This window comes from Phoxinus phoxinus (genome assembly GCF_949152265.1).
Source record: "Phoxinus phoxinus genome assembly, chromosome: 3".
In the NCBI taxonomy this organism is placed as follows: domain Eukaryota; kingdom Metazoa; phylum Chordata; class Actinopteri; order Cypriniformes; family Leuciscidae; genus Phoxinus; species Phoxinus phoxinus.
Genome location: NC_136878.1, coordinates 27,859,151 through 27,879,340, shown reverse-complemented (window position 1 = coordinate 27,879,340; position 20,190 = coordinate 27,859,151). Strand labels below are relative to the sequence as shown.

Genomic DNA, 20,190 nt, shown 5'->3' with positions numbered 1-20,190 from the left:
TTATGGCCCTAAGAAGTGTGTGTGTGTGTGTGTGTGTGTGTGTGTGTGTGTGTGTGTGTGTGTGACTGACCCGCTGTTTTGGGCTCAGGGCAGGTGCTGGGTGGGACACATGCAGCCGTGTCGATCCCCTGACTCAGGTAAGATGAATAGTAGGAGTGTGTGCGGTACTGGGGGGGCACATTATGGCTGGACAGGCGGCCATTTCCATTGGGCATCTGTTTCAGAAGGGATTTGATTTTGGGGCAGGTGGAAAATAAAGAAGAAGAGTTAAGTCAGCACATAAAGAGTCAGATGGTATAAATGGTCAAGAATCAAAAGACACAAGATCACTTTTTAAAAGTTGCAGGAGCAGACATTCACATTGTATGATTGCTCATCGAAGTTTTCCATCATAATTTGTAAAACATGTCAAAGTTAGTGCGCATGGAACACAGAGCAATGTTAAACAATAGGATAGCAACAAATATTTTGCAAGTCAGTTCACTTTACAACAAAATGGCATCATACAAATTGCTTTTTTAATTCTAATCAGGCTAAAAATTAAAACATTACACTACTGTTTTAAAGTTTGGTGTCAATAAGATTTAAAAAATATATTTTTTTTAAAGATTAAAAAAAAAAAAGGATTTCTGAAATCCTTCCACAAAAATATTAAGCAGCACAACTATTTTTAACATTGATAATAGGGCTGGGCGATATGGCCAAAAATATTTTATAAAAAAAAAAAAAAAAAAACATATCACACGATATTGATATTTACCACAATATTAATTTACTAGGGGGAAGGAAATGCTTTCCACATTGGTAGACCTTGAGAATTAATGTAAACTTTTTTATTCACTATGGAACTGCACCTACTGGCTACCTTTAATTTACCCTAAATTCTGTGCTTTCCTTTTTTTTGTGTGTGTGTGTGTGTGTGTGTGGGGGGGGGGGGGGGGGGGGGGGGGTAATTTATATAAACTTTAACAATTTAATCAACCCTTTAAAAAGTAATCAAATAAAAAAAAATGTGTCAAATAAGAGATGCTGCACAACAGAAGTTAAAACACCTCAAAAACGCCGTCGCCGTGTAAACGAACCCTCTAAAGGGTAAAAACGCAAAAGTCTGCTAGACAGTGAAGGCGTCGCGTACGCGTTTACGTCACAGGCATGCGCCAGTACAGGAAAATAACAAAACATTATCAAACTAAAATATAGCATTAATTTCATTGACAAAAATAAAATAAAAAATTCTGTCATTTTTTAGCGACACGCGAAGAGCACCGAGGGTTAAAGCAGCAGCTTTACCGTATTAAACATGAAAAACTGTGTCAGCGGCTCTTTCACTTTCGGTGCTTCACATTGCCACATAGCTGCCTGGAGTGCATACTACATCGAATTTCACACACTTTTGCGTCACTAAACGCAGAATAAAAAGTGATAACGCAACGCCACTTATGCGTTTTCTCTTCAGATCGTTTCCGTGTAAACATAGCCTCAAAGCTGCTCTGGAGATGAAGCTCATGTTCTCATGTCCTCAAATATTGAGATGGTAGACGCTGAAAACACTGTGAGCATCACATGTGTTTGAGTGTGTGTATCAGACGAAACCACGCCGTTCAGTCACAGAGACACACAGAAAGCACTTATTAGAAACATGCACTTACTGGCTGTTGTCGCATTTATTTATATTGTGTGACTTTTGTACAGTAGTGTATTTGCATGTTGGCCCAGTTAATGTGCATGCACACTGTAAAGCAAATAAACCAGGCAGTGCCTCGACTAATAAGGCACCATCATTGGTATATTGTTCATTACCATCGTTGGTATATTGTCCATTACCATTGTTGGCATTGTTTATTCTTCTTACATTGTTGGTATACACTGTTGGTATAATAAATACTTGTTACTTATGGTAACGCCATCATGATATAATATTCATACACAATCCGTGAGCAAAGTAACAATGAAGCTTAATGTATTAATTACTAAATGGGGAACTGGGGTGGGATTAAATAAGTTGTCTTCTTCCCACTCCCTTTCAGGCAGAATTCGATCGTCATATTGAAATACTGTATGTTCTGTTTTTGTACTATATGACTTAACTATATTTTGTCTACCTTGTACTTTTTTCTGTGCCATTCCCTGAAATAAACTAAACTAGCTTTCTTAATTTAAAGGCTGATCCTTTATTGCAGACACCATATTGGGCGTTGTAATTGCTCTCATTCTTTAATATTTGGTCCATCTCTATCAGTTTGAACCAGAAGACATACCAAACAATATAGATGGAAACTATGTACAGTATATGGTACACCAACAGTGATGGTCTTGACTTGAGTTCTACTGCAGACTGTATTACATTCATCTCAGAGCACTGAAAACACTTAATAAAACAGTCTGTACACTCTGTGCATGTGACGATATGAACCTCTAGTCCGAGAGGGTGAAAAAAAAATGACCAGTATAAGTTATGGTTGACCTTCTGCCTAGATTGCTTTATTTCTCCCGCTCTCTTTTTTTCAAAATAAACTGCAACAAACTGCTCTGGCAAGTTTTCTTCCCTCTTTTGAGAACTTTAAAATAAGCTGTCTACTTGGCAGCACAGAGGCTTTAGGGTGTTTTCAATTTCACTTTTATGGAATTTGATTTTTGTCAGCCAGTAATATGTCACCATTTACTGTTCACCCCATCAACTCTTGACAGGTTTATAAACTGTTATTTAAACAATGTCAGCCTCTTATATTGCCTATGACAAATATAATACAAATTGAACTATATTTTTTCAAGAGTACCCCACCAATACATACATGGAATAAAACAAGGTGGAAAAAAGCATGTGCCACAACAAGCAAGAGACAAACACTGTGTTTGTGCCAAAATATTTGCAATGCTACTCAGCTATTTCCTTGCTTTTCTATGCCACTCTTAACCCACCATAACACTTACATCCAAATAAGTGCAAGTGGAGTAAAATCCATGCATCATTCAACGTCAAAAATCAAAAATCTGGTAACATTGCATAGTGCCTGCTTAGGACAGCTTCAGCGGTTTGAAAGTGCATTGTGATTCCCAATTCACGTAATACAAGAAGTGCTCTCAGAAATGAAGAACAAGCCTGCTAGCGTTGTTCGATCCAGAGCAGCATCATTAATGAGGGCTGGCTGGAGTCCTTTACCTCCCTGAGTGAGCTCTTATCTGGCACCATCAGCTGTCTGGATCCTCTACGCAACCCTCATATTTTCATTCTCCACCTGCAGTGCAGCGGAGCCCCACTCACTGGAGGTGGGAGAGGGCGGGAGATGGACATACTAAGATAAAAGCCAGATGAGGAGGAAAAGCTCCTCGCCCTTATTACTTCCTTATCGAATTGACCCTAATAAAGAGAAGAAGCGATTATGGAAGTTATGATTTTGTAAATGTAAGGGAGAATGCAAGAATGTCCTACAAACAACTCCATACCAACAACTGCAAAGTTTCAGAATTACAAAACACGAACACAAATCTCACACTTTGGTTTCATACTTTGATTTTCCACAATAATTTTCAAGCTAAAAACAATCTAAACTAACCTTCGTGTCTAAATGTCTAATAATCGGATATGTTTATCTTAATGACCTTGAGACACAGTCTCACGAGTTTACAGGAGTACTATCTGTGATTTCATGTTTTATAGTTTTCTTCCATCAAAATTGTTTGTATTAAATTGACTTTGATTTGACGGACAAATGTTGTTGAAATATATATTTTTAAACTGATTCTTTATTTTAGTGTTGTCAAAAATATCGATATTTCGATAAATATCGATACTGAAATATCTGAACGGTACCAATACTAATTTCCCGAAGTATCGATACTAGCCGAGCGGTCACTTTCACTTCTCTCCAAAGGCGCGTTGACAAACACCACACGTGACGCACTCGTCTCATTCGCTCTGGTTAAATAGCAAAAGTGAAGTGAATGGAAAGATGGCGAGGGCGGCGCCCCCGCGACCGGCTTTGGTTGATTGATAAAGAACACCGCGAGCGGGCATGTCGGAGAATAGCGCGGACACGCGTAAACACACCGCGAGCGGGCATGTCGGAGTCGGAGAATAGCGTGGGCACGCGCTACACACCGCGAGCGGGCATGTCGGAGAATAGCGCGGACACGCGCTTCACACTGCGAGCGGGTATGTCAGAGAATAGCGCAGACACGCGCTTCACACTGCGAGCGGGCTGCGGACACCCAAAAGATTGCTTGACTATCAATAATCCCTCACATCACTCATTATGTTATAGGTGTAAACAGACTTAAGGAACAGGCTCCAGGGGTACCATTTAGCAAGCATAGGCTACGCTCAGCATCAGGGGTGTTTGTTGTTTGGACAGACCTTTCCCCACTGCTAAAAAAATCCTAAAGTAAACACTAACTCTTTTCATTTTTACTTTTCTGAAACATTAACCAAGATGGCCTAGTATTGTTGTTGATATGAGTCTGTGTTGTCTCGTTTTTTCACCGTAATTCTTAAAGTTAACATAATCTGACTGAGGAATCTTAGACAAGTAAATATTTTAACTGTGGTCAAATGTAAATTAACTTGTGCCTATTTAACTTTATTCAGAAAATTATTAATAATTCTGCAATTTGCCTTCATTAGCGATTATCATCAATTTGATTACACAGATATTAATTAAACTAAACAGCTAGACGGCATCTCTGAATTCAATAATGAAATGCCTTTAACTGAAAATTGAATGTTTAATCTTATTATTATACATTACTGACACTCTATCCTCCAATTTGATACTGTTAAGTGCTTTTTTGTTACAGTAGGCGGCTATATTTTAATCTTTGATAACAGTAGGTTATACAAATACAATGGGTCATGTTAGCCCTGGTCCAATTAAAAAATATTAACAGATAGAACTCAGGACATTTTTGTTCATGTAAAATATACCTCATTGTCATGTTCTAGACTTGTTTTAGCTTTAAATAAAAAAATACCCCCTTAATATTGTGGCAGTTTTTTTTCTCTGTGGTATCGAAAATGGTATCGAATATCGATATTTTTCAAGGTATCGTATCGAAGTTAGAAATTCTAGTATCGTGACAACACTACTTTATTTATTTATTTTTTATGAAATATTCAAATATTACACCAAACTACTTACTAAAAACAAGTCAAACTACTTAAACTACACAGAATTGATCCTTTAAATGGGAATCTTCTGTTACACTCTCTGGACAGTGACAGTAATTTAGAAATGGAAAACATTTAGATATTAGAAAAAAAGCAGTGTTCAATACACTATCTGTATGAACTACAGTAATTCCCAAAAGTGATGTCCGGCCTAGTAAAATTGACATCTTCACCCTTCATTTGTTAAAGGATAATTCCGGTATTTAACACCTTGAGTCTATATTGTAGTTTGTTTTGGATGAACAAGAGTGGTGGACAACATTTTTTTGACAATGGTTCCTCTCTCGAGTTTTTGACTATAAAAGAATTGGCCATGGACCCATTTAACATTGGAGTCAATGTGCATGTCCGAAAATGTCATTAAAACAGCCAATAATGTTCGTTTACAAAACTGTGCAACTCACCGAGTGATTAGTGATGTTAGTTGATGTTACAGAAACAAAAAGTGTTGCGAAATACAGTTTCTGTCGTGTTTTATTCGTCATTTTGTAAAATCCCATTGAATTCTGTTGAAGGACTGAGTGCTCGTTAATATATAAATGCGCTACCGGAAACGGAAAGGGGGCTGTTTACATTTGGTCGATGTAGTCTTTTTGCTCGCTTCCGTTTCTCATAAGGCTAGCGAGCAGAGCTCTTTACCGCAGTTTTTGACCGCACAAATTCTAACCATATTGAAAGACGTGACCACTGACCAGTGCAATATGAAGTTGAACTCGACTGTGACCGTGAGTGTCCCGCGAGACATAAACATCGGTTATCGCCATCAAGTGGTCGGGAGTGTGCTAACGCTTCAGATTCAAATATTGAGCGGAAGTTACACGGTTCTGAAAAAATAGTTCCACTATAGCAAAATAAACGGATTGGAATCATATATTGCGACGATATATTGTTTATAATCATCAACGAACACCCACTAACCACTCGGTGAGTTTAACAGTTTTGTAAACGAACATTATTGGCTGTTTTAATGACATTTTCGGACATGCACATTGACTCCAATGTTAAATGGGTCCATGGCCAATTCTTTTATAGTCAAAAACTCGAGAGAGGAACCATTGTCAAAAAAATGTTGTCCATCACTCTTGTTCATCCAAAACAAACTACAATATAGACTCATGGTGTTAAATACCGGAATTATCCTTTAAAGATTGTGTTGTGTAGTTGTGCTTTGAGTCATGCTTTGAGTCAATTGTTTTATTTGTGATAATGCAAAGAAACTAATTTTAATAAATTATTAGCCAGGCTGTCATTCAAAGAAATGATAAATGCATGCAAAAACAAGAGAGAACCAATGAAATATTAATAACCGATTATATATATATATATATATATATATATATATATATATATATATATATATAATATTTTGATAGTTTAATTGAACTTAGGTAGGGTCATTAAAAACAAATATCCCCTCCGGACATCACCTTTGGCCACTACCTAGAGATGAACGATATTGGATTTTGGCCAATATTCGATATGCCGATATTTTCAAACTAATTTTGTCCGATGCCGATGTATACCATGAAACTTCAAATAATAACCGAGTCCCAAAGACGCCTGTCTCTTTTACACACCTGGTGTGGCTACAGGTTTGGATTAAAAAAGGCCGGTCTCAAATAGGGGCCTGGTCTGTTTTTTAGTTTCGGGTTGTATTTAATCTTCTAAAACACGTCAGATCGTCTGTTTAAGCCAGTTCTATGGTGCAAATTGCGCACGCAAGAGAGCCCTGCACATCTGGGCGGGAGCTGTTAGCACAAGCAAGGCAGGCAGAGAGAGTTACGTGCCGCGTCTATGACAACTCGAGGTATCGCACACCGAGAAGCACAGCGCCACGTCGCGTCTCGCGTGTATGACAACTCGAGGTATCGCAAACCGAGAAGCACAGCGCCGCATTGCGTCTATGACAACTCGAGGTATCGTACACCGGACGAGCACTTTGTCAGTTTATGGCCAGTAATATTGTTATTTTTAAAGGGGTGTTTCAGGATTTTGGACATCGGACCTCATTTTCAAGTTAGCCTGGTTGTTATTCATCAGTGGAGTTGCATAGTTCGCTGGTGCTAGGCTAGCACGAGTCAACGGTATATGCTAGCCTGCCATTAAAAACAGTTTTACCCACTCCACAGTACACCAAAAGCAAATAAATTATAACGCCAGACTATCGATGTAAATGTCTATTTAGAGAATAATGTTAGAAATCAAAGTACTCTGGCATCTCAATGATCGCATTAGATTTACAGGAACTAGTTTCTCAGCAGCGGCGGAATTTTACTTTGCTCCGGTTATTATTACTGCACCGAAAAGTAAACACAGAACAGAAGCGCACTACAGTCGGGACGTCTAGCTAGCTAGTAGTAGTCTTGAAAAACTATATTGAAAAACATTCGATTGTAAACTAAAGAATTCTTTACGGCATCTTTAGCGGCTGCTGTCTCTACAGACATTCTTTCTTTTTCTGCCCTTTTAGCATCCATCTCAATTAGTTCTTCGGCTCATAGATGTAAGGTTCGTTGAATAAAACACATTCCTCGTCTTCATCGTCTCCAAAGTCTGAAACATTGGCATGGCTTTCAAACGTGGCCATAGTCCTATGTCCTAAGTTGATTTCTTCGTGAAATATACTCTGCTTCTGTAGTGATGAGTGTCAGCGGCAGGTAAATACACTTGTGTGATTGTCATGTGGACCGGCTCTCGGTTGCCTAGGTAACTTAATATCACTCCGCCGCTGCTGTAGACTGTACAGGGAACAAAGTATAACTATTGCAATGCGATGAAAGGGTAGTTTGATTTCTAACATTATTCTCTCAACATCGACAGTCTGGCATTATAATTTATTTGATTTTGGTGTACTGTGGAGTGGGTTTTTAATGGCAGGCTAGCAGATACCGTTGACTCGCGCTAGCCTAGCACCGGCGAACTATGCAACTGGAAGGAAGGACTGGATGAAAATTTTTGAAAACTGTCTCCACTGATGAATAACAACCAGGCTAACTTGAAAATGAGGTCTGAAGTCCAAAATCCTGAACCACCCCTTTAAGGACATTATGGAATTAAGATCATGTCTACTCTGTACTGTGTTATGATTTTAGTGATTATGAATATGTCAAATATAGCAAGGAGACATTTTAATTGTTTAATAAACAAGTGTTTTCTGTGTCAGCTGCAAAAATGAAGTTGACGATGCTGACTCACGATCTTCGCAGTAGTGAACGCGCCAGAGAGAAATGCACATTTCATCGGATTACATAGTTTTCTTTCGTTTTGAACTGTTCTTCTGTTTAAAAGTATGATTTAAAGCGTTCTGTAGATAATAGATATATTTCTCAGGTCTGTGAGTCAAGTATGCTATGCTGAGTTTCGGTTCATTTATGAGACGAGCTCCAGTTCATGCGCCTCCGCGTCGTGATATATTATCTGCTTTACTTATTAAATTCAGGCAATTGGTTGATGAAACATTGATTAAAATTAAGATACAATTAATACAAAACGAAATTCACTTTAAAGAAAGGCTTTGTGCTTTCTGATTGAGGTCTCTGAGGAAGTTTTAAAGCTGTCTTTGAGAGATGATTTCAGAGCGGTCACGTCCATAACCGAGAACTATCACGTCCGAAACATTGTTTTTTCCTCATAAATGCGAATAAATATTTTAATGAAATATATAAATGAATATCTGTGGAGAGCATAGTAGCTTGGAGAGCTTACATTAGTAAGCTACAGGACATCGTCTTTTAAAAACATGACCTGCGCGAAAGAGAAAAAAAAATTGCGTCTCTGTCCCCAGCACATTTCAAACCAAACTGACGCCCATGCTCGAAATGCCTCCACATGTTGTGAACACGCCACCCTATCGGCAAGGCTCATCGGCAGAAATATTAATATCGGCCGATGCCGATGTTGTGCCGATATCATCGTGCATCCCTAGGTGTAACAATATATTGCAATAGAAAACTGCATCAATAAGTATTGTGGATATTTCACCCAATATGAAAATTTCTGTGTGAGAAAAAATTTAAGTTTTAGTGTCAGTACTACATTAAACTAATGTTGAATATAATGTATAATAATGCAATGGGGGAATATTCCTGGGTCCTGATAATGCCAAAAGTCTTACGTTACCAGTAAAAAGTGGCCTACATTATTTTAAACATATGTAGTCAGTGACAGAGTGCAAGTATGTTCGTCTAAAATAATGATGTATTTTCAGCTTCAGAATCATGAACATTTTTATTCTGGTGTCACCATTTACCTGTGTATTGGGTTACCAGCACCAAGTCCAAGCCTCATTTTTCACCCCAATGTAAAACCAAATAAAAAAAATTAAATCAACTACATTTTTGTCAACCTTTTCCCATATGTCTTGGAGTATCACAATAATATCATATTGTGAGTTCAGTATCGTGATATCGTGACATGAGAGTATTGTTACACCTAGCCACTACTGTACAGTTTTAATGCATTTTTTTTAACATACTGTATATAAATAAATACAACTCTTGCTAAATGTTAAAGGGTTAGTTCACCCAAAAATTAAATTGTCATCATTTACTCATCCTCATGTCGTTCCAAACCCGTAAGACTTTCGTTCATCTTCAGAACACAAATTGTGTTCTTTGGAACACAATCTGAATCTTTAGAACACTTTTTTTTTTATGAAATCTGAGAGATTTCTGTCTCTCCATTGACAGTCACACGAACACTTTGACGTAAAGAGATTGTAAAACTAATTCATATGAATTAAGTGGTTTAGTCCAAATTATCTGAAAAGACTATCACTTTATATGATAAACAAATTTAATTTAGTCTTTTATTCACATATAAACATTGATCAGCAAACATAAACAGAATCTCAACAGAACCTGCTTGATGCGCGAGAACAAACCTCATTGGTTCTTGCGGAAGCTCAAACCGTGCTGCGCAACGCACACAAAAAACCTCATTGGTTCTTGCGGAAGCTCAAACCGTGCTGCGTAACACACGAAAACCTCATTGGTTCTTGCGGAAGCTCAAACCGTGCTGCGTAACACACAAAAACATCATTGGTTCCTATGGAAACTCAAACCGTGCTGCGTAACACACGAAAACCTCATTGGTTCTTGCGGAAGCTCAAACCGTGCTGCGTAACACACGAAAACCTCATTGGTTCTTGCACGTCAAGCGAACATGCTTGAGCTTCCATTTACCAACTGATGTGCCAGTTGATGAACGTGTATATGTAAATACAAGCCTAAATTAAATCTGTTCAATTCATATGGATTTGTTCTACAATCTCTTTATGAAATTTTGAAACGAAAAAGTGGTAGTTGCGTTGACTGTCAATGGAGAGACAGATATCGCTCAGATTTCATTCAAATATCTTCATTTATGTTTCGAAGATGAACGAAAGTGTTAGGGTTTTGGAATGACATGAGGGTGAGTAAACAATGACAATTTTATTTTGTGGGTGAACTAACCCTTTAAATAACTTAATATTTTATTAAAAGCTAAAAACAAACCAATAGCTAATGAACAAAAACGAAGACTAAACTAATAGTATTGCGTTGCGTCCGAAACCGAATGCTTCCCTACTCTATGCGAAAAATAGTACGCCAAAAGAGTAGTCCGAATACATACAGTAGCCTAGTATTTGAAAAACAGCAGTCAAAAGTCCCTTGGTGACCGACTACTTCCGCAGAGATTCTGATGTGTGCATTCGATGGACAAAGTATTATCACACGAGGCCACGGGAGGGGATTTATGAATGGAAGTGAAGCTACGCAACTGATGCTGGTAGGTCACGTGACAATAACAACATGGCGGATGTAGTACATCCGAATTTCATTCATACAGTACTAAATACTAGAACATCACGAAGTAAACTCAAATGTAGTACTACTCAGACAGCGATAGTTTAAAAAAAAAAAAACATTACATTTCCTTCAAGCACCTTCCAAATAGTTAAATCAGGCAATGTGAGATCAGAATTAAAGTCACTCCCCCTCTACAGAGCTGTGCTTAAACAGCAAAGCTGTATCTTCATGTGAGCAATGTCATTAACCTTTGCAATTCAAACCCTGGGACACACTAAGGAGATGGAGGCGGTGACCCTTGAGCAATATGTCGCCATCAGGGACCCAACTGCACAAATATGCTGAAATATTGCCCCATCCCTGACGTGTGTATATAACACTCCCTGGAGAAATATAGATTGAATTTACTTCACACTTGAGTAAATCAGATTTGATACAACAGGGATACTTTGCTATATAAATCGGAGTCCATATACACAGGCTGATCTCCATATGAAAGCCATATCATGGTGTGAAGGCACTTTCTTATGGCAGTGAGTCTTGGCTGATTAATAAGGGCTTGTAAAACTGTTGCAATACAATGATGATATATATCAAAGTTGAACGGGCCATGACTTTGAGGATGCCCTCAATTTCATGCTGTCCAATTGGATATCTTCAAATAGACATCTTCAAACTGTGCAGTATAGTCTGACACAGACAATGTCCACACTGGAGAGCTGCTGCCAAGACAGATTCATGTGCCTGGCCTCAGAATAGCATGGTTTGCATCTGGCTAATGGTACAGTACATCTGAATATAATTTGGTGTTAAATCTTCAACCATACAGTTAATATGTTAATGTCTCTATCATTACAAATGGAAACGCCTAGACCCCGCTAGTCTGCACTATTTCCAGGTCACTAATCAAATAAGCTAATCTGTGATCCCGACCATGTATCTTTTGTACAAAAGATCAGATTTCATTGAAGAACAAGATTATTTTTAAAAGTTTACAGTCATTAATATTTTTTTGAAAGAAGTCTCTTATACTCACCAAGGCTGCATCTATTTGCTCAAATATATAAAATATAGAGTAAAAACTGAAATATTACTACAATTTAAAATGTTTTTTTTATTTTAATATAATTTTAAAATGTAATTAATTCCTGCAATGGCAACGCTGAATTTTCAGCAGTTCAGTGTCACAGGATCCTTCAGAAACCATTCTAATATGCTGATTTGCTGCTAAAGAAACATTTCTTAGTTTTTATCAATGCTGATACTTTTTCAGGATTCTTTGATGAATAGAAAGTTCAAAACAGCATTTATTGGGAATAGATATAATTTGCTTCAAGTGTAGCTTTTGATCAATTTAATACATTCTTGCTTTCAAATAAAAATTATCTTAATGACCCACTGTAAAAAAAAATGTCATGGATTGTCATCACAAATTTTTTACTTTTGTCAAATCAACTTCGATAATTAATGTGGTTCAGATAAAATAATATTTTTAGTGTCTATTAAACCAATCTCCTTCATTGTATTTTTCATTGCAATGAACGTAAGATTTTAAGGCAACCAGATAACTTACTTTTTTACTTTAAACCAACAATAACTTTCTACAGTGTAGTTACACCAGCAATATATTATACTACATACATTTTTTTTAATGCAACTACTATAAACAGAAGTTATACTTTAAAAAATATATTTTACTGGTAGAATAGAGAGAGCATCAGTATCTGAGCAGCATGATTAGAAAACATAAGGAAATATGTGATTTTGCAGATTAGGATTTTTTAAATACAATATTAAACTAACAAAAACACATTTAGCTGATATTATAAAACAGTGACAGTAATTGAAAGCAGTCCGAGTTCTTATTTAGACTGATATATCAGTTGTCTTGCGATAGTCATACAATGAGGATAAGGGTTAAAAAAACCTCCAGTCCAATGACAGAATTAGTTGCGGTTCCGGCTAGGGGGAGCAGGGAAATGTAAACAGCCTGTAAGAGGTGTAGCGTGGCATGAAAGCTCCACACCTTCCTGCTGTGTTTGGCCAGTGGTTTGGAACGATGGCACAAGGATTATCACCGTGCACCGAGGACAGAAGCTCACTATGGCCTGCCAACTTCAACAAGGCAGCCGGGTCCAATGACAGCAGCCCCTATCAACACGGCTGCAACACACTTAATCACCTTATTACCGTGGCCTGGGCTACATGGGACGCAGACTGGGTGTGAGTGTGGAGGTGTGTGCAACATGCTGGCGTTCACACGGATGTTCGCAAGTGTGCTCGTGTGAGGTACTGTATGTCTAAAGGGTTGGTTTGAAGATACTATATTAGGGGGTTGTGGGGGGTGAGTTTGGGGTCAGTAGATTAATTCAAAATAAATTTGAGTTGTTTTTGAAAGTACAAACTTAAAATCTGTCATGAACACGTCCTGTTACTTTTACAGTGACGCAACTCCACGGTAAAAAACTGTGACACTTTATGGTAAAGAAATACCATAGCTAGTGTGTAAAAAAAAAAAAAGAAGCTAACTTTTTACCTAATGTGAAGCCAGAATAATCAAGATAAATGTAATATTTAGCAGGAGAAGGGCAATGTAAATAATTACTTAAAATAATGCAACAACTTACTGTTTACAAATTTACAGTAAAGGTTCCTGAAATGAAGTGCAAATGGGAGTAGGTAGCTTATACATATTAAATAAACCATACTTATTATTAAATCATATTTATATGTATTAAGCTACTGATACTACTATTACTAATAATGATAATAAATATGTATTATATAATAGTAGCATATATTTGTGTAAAATTAATAATGTATAACATGAAAGAGCAGTTCAGTTGCACTTGACATGTGAGGAGCACATTTATTCACCTGGTATTGCTGGTAGTTGTACAGGTTGCTATAGTAGGACGTGTACGGTGTGGGCTGGTATAGGTTGTAATAGGAGGCATCCACCATCAGCTCAGAAGGGCCCTCATTGTGCCCTCTGCTGGTCACTGAGCTTAGAGCCAGCATGGAACGGCTCTCTGAAACATCAGACAATAGGTCAACATTCTCTGACAAATCCATCATTCAAATTTTACACAATATACAAAATTGGAAATTATATAAACGTATTCCTTCCAAGCTATTCTCACATTCAAAAATACAATAAAAAACATGTTTGTAAATGTTTGGGGGGGGGGGGGGGGGGGACTGTTTGCAAAAAGTTAAGGCATGAAAACATGCATATGATCAACAAATGCTAAATTTAGTAATTAGTAGGGGTAATTATTAGGGGTGTAACAATATATCGCAATAGAAAAAAGCAACAATAACAATTACTATGTGAGAAAAATTTCAAGTTAGCAGAGTTTCAGTGTCAGTACTACATTAAACTAATATATATGTTGAATGTAATGTGTAATAATGCAATGGGGGAATATTTGTGGGTCCTGATAAAAAGTGGCCTACATTATTTTAAATATATTTAGTTATTGACAGAGTGCAAGCATATTCATCTAAAATAATTCTGTATTTTTATCTTCAGAATCATGATGTGGCGAGCAGGACAAGGCCGAGTGCCGGTGGCGTGATTACTAATGAGCAACACCTGCGCGACGCACCGGTCTCGTATCTCTCACGGAGGAGCGGAAGCGTAAAAGGAGGAGCGACGGCAGTGGAGATTGAGAGAGGCCAAGCCTGGATTTTAATTGTGTTTTGTTATATGTGACAGCAATCGTCCGTGAGGGGCTGCTGTCACATACAACAAAACACAAATAAAACTGGTAAAACCGCCATTCTCTCACGGCCCTCGGCCTGCTCACCACACGAGACTATTTTTTATTCTGGTGTCACCATTGTCCTGTGCAATGGGTTACCGGCACCAACTCTATTCATTTCCACCCCAATGTAAGACCAAATTTAGCATTTTAATCAACAGTACATTTTGTGTTAACCTTTTACCATATGACTTGGAGTATCACAATAATAACGTATCGTGAGTTCAGTTTCGTGATATATATCGAATCGTGAAATCGTAAAATGTAGTGCCCAAGAGATACTCTCACATTTCACACAAAAGTCTGCAAGGCATAAGAAAGTGACATGTGAAGGTTTAACTTTGTTAAAAATGTCTTCAAAAGAGTTAATTGAATAAAAAAAAAGGTTTCTCAGAGGGGTAAAACCAGCAGAACCTAATAAAACATCCTTCAAGGACAAAGTGTTATTCATTCCATCCTGGAATGGCCTATTCTGCGATGGGTATCACACATTAGGCCACTGAGTAGTGAAAAACATATGCATATGATCAACAAACGCACAATTTAGTAATTCTTTAGTGGCGGTAATGGCACGGATTCACAGTAATATCAAATGCCAGTTCATGAGAAGTTATTTTGTCTGCATGCGTGTTATGTCATGCGTCACTTTATCTCTGACGACAAAATTGTGAAAACCGCCAGTAACTCCTGCTTCATCTTTCAGCAACTCAAGAGGCAGCTGGCTAAATCACAGAGCATAGACAACCTTGACCTGTCTGGTATCCAACTCCTTCCTTAGTCCTATCGGAGAACCAGGAACAGGATGTTTCTCTCATTCATCTAACACAACAGACACCGACGTGGTCTGGCACGGCACAATCGCCATCTACGCTGATAGCCTCCCGCCCCCCTTATGAGAATGGATGTGCACCTCACTGACTGTACAGTGTTCTGAGGAGGTTGGCAGAATTGAGAATTATGGGATGGTTACACGATGTTCATGGTCATGGTTCCTTTAGTTTTTCCTCTGCCACTCACACAGTGGATAGTTCAGGAGGTCAAGATGTACTTATCTTTTTTGTTTTCCCATGGTAAAGTGACAAAGGGCTGATTCACAGAAACCTCCTACAAATAGTTGAGCTTAGGTCTTATTTTAATAAGAGGGTGTAAATTGACAGACAAAAAAAAATTCTGAAGGTCGTACTGATGAAACTTTTGATGCTACGCTTCTTAGGCATTCATGATAATATAATTTGATAACATGCCTTTCAAAACACAAATTGTCCCCTTGGAATTATAAGGTTCTATCTGACATTTTTGTCAAAATTGAGTTATTCACATATTCTTATTATGTGACAACTTATTTACATTATGTGATGTTGTTTTTTAAGTTGTGTACATTTTGGAACTTTTTATTTAGAAAATAAAAAGGTTCTTTCTACACAGTCGAATGGAATGCAAAAACTTTAAAGCTCAATATCTCAAAACCAGTCAGAATGCAGATAGAACCTTATAATTCCAAGGTGGCGAAATGTTAAATGGTGTTGTTGCATTAAGAGCTTTTACTAAATACAAAGATCCAAGTAGTGGACATACAAGCCAAGTGAATAGAACTTTAAAATTGACATTAAATAAAAATTGTCAATATTTAGTCACCCTCAAGTTGTTTCAAACCAGTATGAATTTATTTCTTCTGCTGAACACAAATGATGATATTTTGAAGAATGTCAGTAACCAAACAGTTGATGGACCCCATTGACTTCCATAGTAGGAAAATAAATACTTTGTAAGTCAATGGGGTCCATCAACTGTTTGGTTACCGACATTCTTCAAAATATCTTCTTTTGTTTGTTAACATGATATTGCATGGAAAAATATTTTCTGAGACAAAAAATTTTTTTTCTTTAGGCTATATTTTATTAAACAAAATTTTTGTCTGGCTTTAAGAATCCTGAAATTATATAGGGAATAATTGACGACGGGCCTTTGAATTATTAGAAAATAATACACACCCGAGGTAGCTAATGTCTGTGGCCACGTCAAGAAGCCTCGGTGTGTGTTATTTTCTAATAATTAAAAGGCCGTTGTCAAATATTCCACTTACTACGGTTACCAAACTTCAAGACATTGTTCAGATGTTGTGCTTCAAGACATTAGTCAGGTTTTTGTCCTTAAAACTCTCGTGTGTAGGACAAGCATTCAACAGCCCCATAATATAAATATACAAATGACTCAAAAATGTAGTGCTCATATGAGATTAGGGAAGACTGGGGTTAGGCTTTTTGTTTTCATTCAATATCATGTTAACCATCAATTTAAAGGTTCTTACTTAACTTGTATGTCCACTACTTGGAGCTTTGCTTTCAGTAAAACCATTAAACATTTTTTGCTTTGAAAGGCATTATCAAATTATATTGTTATGAAAGTCTTATGAGAGTTTTTTTTTTTAAAGCATAGCATCAGAAGTTTCATTAATACAATCTTTTTCGTTCTCATCATTTGTCTACCTTCTGCATAATGTTAATAGTTTTAACAAAATAAAATATTAAAATAAAAATTGCATGGTTTTTGTATTTAGTACTCCCCTCAGTACGCCATTTCACATAAATTACCGTTCAAAAGTTTACATGCGCTGAAACTTCCCTCGTTTTGTTCAAATTAATAACATTTTACAGATTCTGCGAGGTGTTTGCAAACTTTTGACCACAACTGTAGCATGACAACTTGCCCCAACCAGACATTTTTGAAGGACGCAGTGTTAAAATCTGCCTTGAATATATATTTGACTTGTCTTAATGTATCCCAGTGTGATTTTATTTTGTTCACGTTTTGCCCAAAAACAGCTATAACAAAGGCTATATAATGTATATGATGACGTTTGAATTGTTGCTTATATTCATTTACAAAATAACGTTTAAACTAGGTGTTTGACCCCCAGCATACTGTAAATAACCACATCCATTTCTTAACTGAACTTTTGACTCAAAACCATATGAGAAATTGAGATATAGGCCTTTGAGACACGTAACGTTATTGTTTTGAATTATCAGGATCTCACCTAGGTTGGTGGGAGATGCGGTGGCACTGCTGTTGGTGGGTGATGGCGGTCCTGAGCTGATAGTAAACACATTCACATCACCCACGACCTCGTTCTTCACCATAGTGTCTGAACCGGACAGGTTAACCGGACTGCAGATGCCCATCTCTTCCTCTTGGGCCTGCTGCCTCCGTAAGGCCACCTAACACGACAAACATTGAACTCAAGGCCCAGGCGGGACAACACGTTCACTCTCTAATGCGTTAAAAGTATCACGAGGCATTTAAAATATAATTTCTTAACAATTAAATGACTTGATACTTAAATGATAGTTATTCCACACAGCCCGTTTTATTCGAAAAAAGAAAAAAAATATCGGCGCCAAACTGCAGCTAGCTGAAACAGTCGCAAAAACTGCACTGTTCAACAATGTAGCTAGCAAACGTTACTATGCTTGTAAACAATTTATCATGATTATTGTAGCAAACAGTCAAATTATTTGTAAACTCGACTGTAAACTGGAAAAACGACTAAAAACCACGCGATGCGGTTGATGCAGTAACGATGAATAAAAAAAAACCGATAGGGGGAGGCAAAGCATGAAATATGGAGGAGTTAAAAGTTTATAAACAACACATACACAAACACAAACAATGCATTTAGATCACAAGAGAGCGGATGACACAACGAAACAGGAAAAAATAAAACCCAAATCAGACTCTGGTTGAACTCGCATGGTCCTATCGAGGTTGGCTCGTGTGTAACGTTACCTGGGCTGCCATGACCCGCTGTCTTTCAGCAATTAGTCGGCATTTTTGACACTGACAATCCCTCCAGTTGCAGAAGCGTTTGTGGCCCTTTAGCGGAGACACGAAGCCGTGGTTCCTGCAGCGTGAGCATTTGGGCATACGGGACGGTTTCCTGACCGCCAGCGGGCCGTTACTCTGCTCTTCCTCACTCATCCTGACAGGTGGTAATGACAGTCAGCCTCTTCTGCTGCGAATATGTCACGCCAGCGGATTATAAGACGTTTATAAGGAGGGGGAGCAAGGGGGGTCGGGGGGTCTGATGTTTGATACAATTGGCGAATGTTTGGCGCGAGCAAACCTGTGCATTCCAGTGCGCGTGGGAGCTTATGTTCAGTTTCTTCCCACTGAGACCAAAGTGACTCCCAACTCCCAAATGTCTCGTGAAATCATAGATCATATGACACAAAACTAAATGCGAGGTTTAAATTTGGTTGTATATGGGTCTCAAATAAATTGAAAGTTTCACGATTCATCTATGTGATAATTTACAAAAGGTCCAATCTTGGAAGTTGCAACTGGCCGGGGGTTTTCAACAGACCGAGATATCAGGAAAGTTCATAGAAAATAAAAATTATTATGAAAAAAAAAAAAAAATAATAATATATATACATCTAAAGTACGTTGAAAGGTAAAGGGTATACAGAGGCAACGTAATTTAATAACTGCATATTCCACAGGTTTTTTTTTTTCACTTTGTTTTTTTTTTTTACTGGACTGTCCGAGCAATAAGTTTGAAAACCCATGAGCTAGCTAGATGACATCACTGTTCAGACAGGGTATCAAATTAACTTCAATACTACAATTAATGTGTGAATAATTGACTAGTTTTAATTGACTTTATAGAAAATATAATAAAATATGATATACTGATGATTGATTTTTTTTTTTTTTGACAATACATACCTAATTCTGGAGCAATTGTCAGTAGAGGGGAAAAAAGTGTTTTTAGCAGCATAATTGTGTAGTTACAGTATCAACCAGCAGGGGCTAACTAGTTTTTTTTTTTTTTAGTTTTTTTTTTTTTTTTTTACTGGACTGTCTGAGCAATAAGTTTGAAAACCCATGAGCTAGCTAGATGACATCACTGTTCAGACAGGGTATCAAATTAACTTCAATACTACAATTAATGTGTGAATAATTGACTAGTTTTAATTGACTTTATAGAAAATATAATAAATTATGATATACTGATGATTGATTTTTTTTTTTGACAATACATACCTAATTCTGGAGCAATTGTCAGTAGAGGGGAAAAAAGTGTTTTTAGCAGCATAACTGTGTAGTTACGGTATCAACCAGCAGGGGCTAACTAGCCATAACCAGTCAGGACATTGAGGATGATGATAATAATAACCCTCTTTGCAGTGTCCATAACTAAAAGTCACTCTGATCATCATATTTCCATGCCTGCAAATCCCACCCCTGCAAATAACTGCAACAGAGTCAAGCTAATTAGGGGGCAGAGTTTTAATTAGGCCTACTTTATTAAAATATAGTAAGAAATTAAATATGTTTAATATGAAAATATGTTTAAAAATACATTATTTTCAATATTTCCTGTTTGAATAATAGTGCGTGCCTAATAAGAAAGGAGACGGCAGGTCATGCCTAAATTCATTAAGAGTGTAGATTAGCTGTCCTTTCC

General features: G+C 37.4%; 1 protein-coding gene across 2 annotated transcripts in view; it reads right to left on the bottom strand.

Annotated features, from left to right (window-relative positions):
- The window catches only part of dmrt1 (doublesex and mab-3 related transcription factor 1), a 32,917-nt gene extending 14,001 nt beyond the window's left edge, over positions 1-18,916 (bottom strand). Inside the window, exons 1-4 of one of the 2 annotated variants that reach the window (XM_079605916.1) lie at positions 18,507-18,916; positions 17,758-17,938; positions 13,831-13,985; positions 71-215 (exon numbers count right to left, since the gene is read on the bottom strand). In XM_079605916.1, coding sequence (XP_079462042.1) covers positions 71-215; positions 13,831-13,985; positions 17,758-17,938; positions 18,507-18,698 — 673 coding nt within the window. In that variant the 5' untranslated portion in view covers positions 18,699-18,916. The remainder of the gene's footprint in view (positions 1-70; positions 216-13,830; positions 13,986-17,757; positions 17,939-18,506) is intronic. The other variant, XM_079605917.1, reaches the window with a different exon arrangement.
- Between the last annotated feature and the right edge of the window lie 1,274 nt (positions 18,917-20,190).